A 4965-nucleotide genomic window follows, 5' to 3' on the forward strand; every position below is an offset into this window, starting at 1 on the left:
AATTTGCATTTGAAGAGCAGGTTCACACCTTGAGAGATGGAGCCAACATACCAACCCCCACTCTCCCCTGGCTCCCGCAGGACTGGGGGCTGCACAAGTCCCCTTTCTTTATTATACAGTAAAATACAGATTGCTTTGACTCGAACCTTTCTTTCCTACACAGCTCTTCACCAGATAAACCTCAGGGTTCTCTTTTAGTTGCCATTTTTCCTTTATTCTCAGCCCTTAATATAAGGATTTCTTCTTGCTGTGAAGTTTGAGTAATGTGCAAAGTTCTCAGTTTGGGTACTCTAGGTTTTCCTTTTTAGAAGGCAAAAAGGAATAAGGCAAGTACTTAGAGTACCCAACACTAAGCTGCTGCTAAATGCCTTGCACAGCATGGTCATCCACACCTCAGCCCTGTGAGATGCTTCTCCAGCACAGAGCCTCCCACATCAGCTACAATAAGCAACACCAGAGGCCCAGCAAACTTGCTTCGGTTTGAAGGAGAAGAGGAAATTCCACAGCCCCTGTTGGCAGCAGTGCAGTCACGGCGCTTACCGCAGCGGAAGATGGATAACTGGGACAGCATAGGAACTTGGTAGGTCTTCCCATCAGCTCCATAAAAGGGACGCTTCTTTGTATTCTCAGGTCGGAATCGTGATTTCCATAAGCCCTTGAAGTACACAGCATTTACTAGAACCAGCCTGGTCAGGCTGCCATCAATATCATCCGGAGCTACAACCTGATCGATCATACCTAGAAGAGAGACAAAGTCTGAGGATTTGCTGTCATAACTCTGGCCAACCGTTCCTGAAGAACCTGAAGCACGTGTTACTTGAGGCCTCCTGATCAGGAGAAGTGTGCCAGCTCCCACTGGGACAATACATTTGAGGATCATAAAGCCAATGGTATTCTTTTGTCAAAAAAAAACCCCTTTGAGATAATGAGAAGGTGAATGTATCTTGCTAATCAATAGACCAATGTTTTAACTGGCAGGGCCCTGCCCTCTCCAGCATGTGAGCAGATCTAAGACTGTGTTATGGAGGCAATAGTTGCAGCTGAAGGACCTCCCTGTTCACACACTGCTTGCAACATTGCTATGCAAAACCAGTGAGGTGGCGGAAAGAATCTGACAGCCTCATTTCACAAATAGCACATCATTGCCACACTCCTCACATCCAGCAGGCACCACTTTTAACTCCAAGAGATACCAAACCTGTAGCTCACCCAGACTATGAATATGTTGCAAAACATCTCCAGCTTCAGCATATGTAAATTTGACAACTAGATGCTGAGAACCTTGAACCATGAGGAGTTCTGTCAGAGCAGGGTCAGTTAAAAATCCCCCACTAAACATGACTTCTAAGAACACAGCCATGTCTTGTGAGAATTTAGGGCAGTAAAAGCAAAAGCTGAAGTGCTTTACAGCTTTCCACAAGTCTGTGTCAAATGTCTGAGTTGCTTGAAAGCATCTTTTATGTCTGATAAAACATAGCTCCAGGAGACCTCTGCCTGGATTTCTCACAAGTTGTAGGAAGGCAAAGAACAGTAGAAGCTCTGCTGATCCCATGGGCAGATGGACACACACCTCAAGGCCACCAGACAGGCACATCTGCTGGGGCAGTGAGACTGTAGATTCCTGGCCCACCAGCTCTAGAACATTTCACTAATGCCACCTTGAATTTTTCAGCTGTAAGGCAGAGCTTTTCCTGCCTTCCCATCCCCTCATCCAAATCTGGGCCATTTTGGACACCAACCTCAACCATGCACAAAAAGCACTCGCCAGTACTCACCCCTTGTTTCATTTTTCACCCACTGGTTGATGGAATCACATGCTGCATTTGGGTCCTCAAAGTCCACACTCTTGATGCTGCACTGAAACACCTCTTTGTTCCTTGTAACAAAAGGCACTTCCATTTTAAAGCCACTCTTTGCAAACACTGCATTAGCAATTGTAACAATGTCTTTATTCTTTTTTGAGACTATGAGCCTGTTTATCTTCTTTAACGCTTTACCAACTCCTAGTTGGAAAGAACAGCAAGTTTAATTTAGAATAAGATGATGAACAAACAGTTACTTTAAACGCAACTATTAAAGACATGAAAGGTCAGGCATTAAGTGCTGGACTAGAAACAGAGACCAAAGCAGACGTTCACTCTGAGAGGCCTTCCAACAGACTCATTTCTCATCTCTCATCTGAAGAATGCTCTTTCCCCAGCAAAAACATGACCTCCACTGTGATGCCTCCTGCCTTTTTAGCTGTCTGCTCAGAATATGAATCCTCAGACAGTGCTGGGGATAGTACTGCAGTTCAGGTCTTAGTGTGGAGCTGCTAACCATGCTCTTCAACAGAACAAGGTGTCCCATAATGTATTTCATTATCATAAGCGCCCAGGTGAATTGTCAGGTCTGTAACAGTGACAAAGAAAGCCAAGGGCTGAAAGTTATGCAGGGGGTCTTGAACCTGAGAGCACAAAGCAAAAGTTTTCTCACCATCCTTCCTTCCCATTTACTGGAGAATAAAGGAAGCTGTCAAGATTTCTGCAATAGGGTTCAAGTCACGTCTTAGCTTCCTGACAGACTAAGTCCTGGCCTTAACCAGAAGTCAATCCCTTAACACATGAGCTTGCCTTGAAAACAAAAAGGGAAAAAGGAAAGCAGCAGGTTTCAGTGCTTACAGTCAAAATCCTGAGGACCTGAAAGCAGGTCGCAGCCAGTGCCTGCTAGCTCTTCACTGCCTGTGAGAGAAGGCACACAGCAGCACAGAAGAACTGCCATGCTCACCATACCCAGCTCTCCCCGGCGGTAGGGCTCGTGAACGAGTGCTTGTCTACACAGGGAAGCTACTGCCAGGAGAGTGACTGCACCTTCAACCCTCACACTGAACCGGGCGATCCCTGGGTGCCTGTTTTTACACCAGTTATTAATGGGCTCCCTCTGTTTCCCAATACAATTTAGGCAACATTTCCAGACTGCTTCCTTAAGTGGACAAACTTGAGATAGGACATAGGAAGGGAATAAATTAGTATAAATAAATGCATGTAAGGAGAAGCCTCAGATGGCTTTGCTGTTTCACGTTGTGACTGCTTTAGCAGTACCCTTTGTACAAATTTCTACATGTTCACTCTCCCATATGATGGGCAATTTTCTTTGGAGAACATACCATAACAGAGGTTCTCAAACTGTATTCTGTGGACCACTGGTGGTCCACGGAGCACTTTCTGGTGGTCCGGGGAGAGCTGGCTGGTCTCATGATGCTGGCTCTCCTCTTTGCTTCCAGCTGCTAAATCGCATTAAAAGACAGCTAAAGATAAATTAAACACTTTCCAACTGTTACCTGTCCAAAGAAGCAGTTGCTGTAGTTGCCAAAGGACTGTAAGGCAATCATGAGCAAAAGCAGAGGAGGTCTGTGCAAAGAGACAGGTAGCATCCCATAACAAGGCTCTGTGACAAGGTACTGGCTACCCTCTAAGGAGTTTGAGAACCTCTGTCTCTCACACAGGCTTTCGATGATTACAAAGTCTGCAGGCCAAATAAAACCAGTTGATACAAGGCTTCAAAGTTTTTGTAAGTACTTACATTTTGGGCATTCCAATGTTCCTAAAGCTGATTATCCCATGAAGAGATTTCTATCTACAGCATTCAGATCTTAATCTAACAAATCATTTTGCTGTACTTCAAACCCAGAACCAAAACAGCAAAGCAAATGAAGACAGGACAACACGTTATATGACAATACTGCTCAAGACTTAAGCGTACCCTTACCTCTTTGAAGGTTTCCTATTCCTGGGAGGAAGGCAGAATGCTGGTGCTAAGATGTTAAGTCTTGCTGACAGACACTCAAGAACACTCAGCATGCAAAGTAAAGCAGCAGACCCTTCAGCCTGCACCCTCTTGAGGGGCTGACATCGGCAGAGGAATACAGAGACAGACCATGCAGTGTCAGGCACAGAGACAGGCAGAAGCAGCTCTTTCAAGAAGAGGGCACTACAAGAACTACAGATTCAGGGATCCTGACAGCAGAAACACAGATGAACAAAGCTGAAGAACATCAAAGTGAAAGTATCAGTTGTAGAGTTAGAGGTTGCATCGCTTTCAGTGTGGTGGTGACAAGAAATGTTCTCTTGCCCTGCCATCGAAAGAGTGGCATGTGAACGGCTCTTCAGAGCAGCCTGGAGTGGGGGGCTGCAGCCCTCCTGTGCAGTGCTGCCACTGGGCTGCCACCCACACTGCTCTGGAAGATCAATTTTGCAAGGACAAAGGCAGTTCTAGCCAGGGCCTCGAAGTCATTACCAAAGCTGCTTATAAGCCAGTTCAAGTATAGGCACATGTCCATACTCAAATTGCCAATTAACTTGTGTCCTTTTTGTGCTTTGGTAAACAGAGTTAATTGGTGTCTCTGATGCAATCTACCACACTTAGAAAGCCATCTCAAAACACCACGAAGATTCTAGCAAAACACACCCAAAACCACCTTAGGAATCACTGACCATTGACACTGTATCTCATCATAGTTGTCAGCTGCTTCTTTGTCTTGCCATCAGCACCCAGCTGCAACACCCCCAGGACAGATGCAATCCCATGAGGAGAAACAACCACGTTGTCCTGAGGCTTAGCTTTCACTATCTGATTGAAGACCTGGATTCCAACATCAGAGCTGAGTTCCTCCAGAGGATAAAAACTGAACTGGGAACATACAGTTGTTAAAGTCCCAAGAACGAAGAGGAGAGGGAAGTGCCAGTTCATGATTTCTGGCTGGAGGTACCTGCAAGAAAACAAGAGGGGAAAGTCAAGTCACCTTTCACAAGTACAGCATTTGTATTTTCAACTTAAATTCTAATTTACCTAAAGAGCAGGCAAGTCTCACATGTGCTCCACACACCCTTCAGAGTTCTGGCAGCAGGACTCACACCTGCATTTTACTGGTACCAGTGTTTTAGGTCTAGGGCTTTCCAGAAGCAGAGATAAAACAGATAGCCATCA

At 45.4% G+C, this 4965-nt stretch overlaps 1 protein-coding gene across 3 annotated transcripts in view; it reads right to left on the bottom strand.

The window, feature by feature from the left end:
- SERPINE2 (serpin peptidase inhibitor, clade E (nexin, plasminogen activator inhibitor type 1), member 2) overlaps nt 1-4743 on the bottom strand; it is a 10224-nt gene extending 5481 nt beyond the window's left edge. For 2 of the 3 annotated variants that reach the window (XM_008947734.1, XM_008947733.1), the window contains exons 1-3: nt 4473-4743; nt 1776-2003; nt 541-738 (exon numbers count right to left, since the gene is read on the bottom strand). In XM_008947734.1, the coding sequence (XP_008945982.1) occupies nt 541-738; nt 1776-2003; nt 4473-4728 (682 nt within the window). In that variant the 5' untranslated portion in view covers nt 4729-4743. Of the gene's footprint in view, nt 1-540; nt 739-1775; nt 2004-3145; nt 3266-3747; nt 3769-4472 lie in introns of all 3 variants that reach the window. The other variant, XM_008947732.1, reaches the window with a different exon arrangement.
- Between the last annotated feature and the right edge of the window lie 222 nt (nt 4744-4965).

This window comes from Merops nubicus, unplaced genomic scaffold (genome assembly GCF_000691845.1).
Source record: "Merops nubicus isolate BGI_N331 unplaced genomic scaffold, ASM69184v1 scaffold17559, whole genome shotgun sequence".
Lineage (NCBI taxonomy): Eukaryota > Metazoa > Chordata > Aves > Coraciiformes > Meropidae > Merops > Merops nubicus.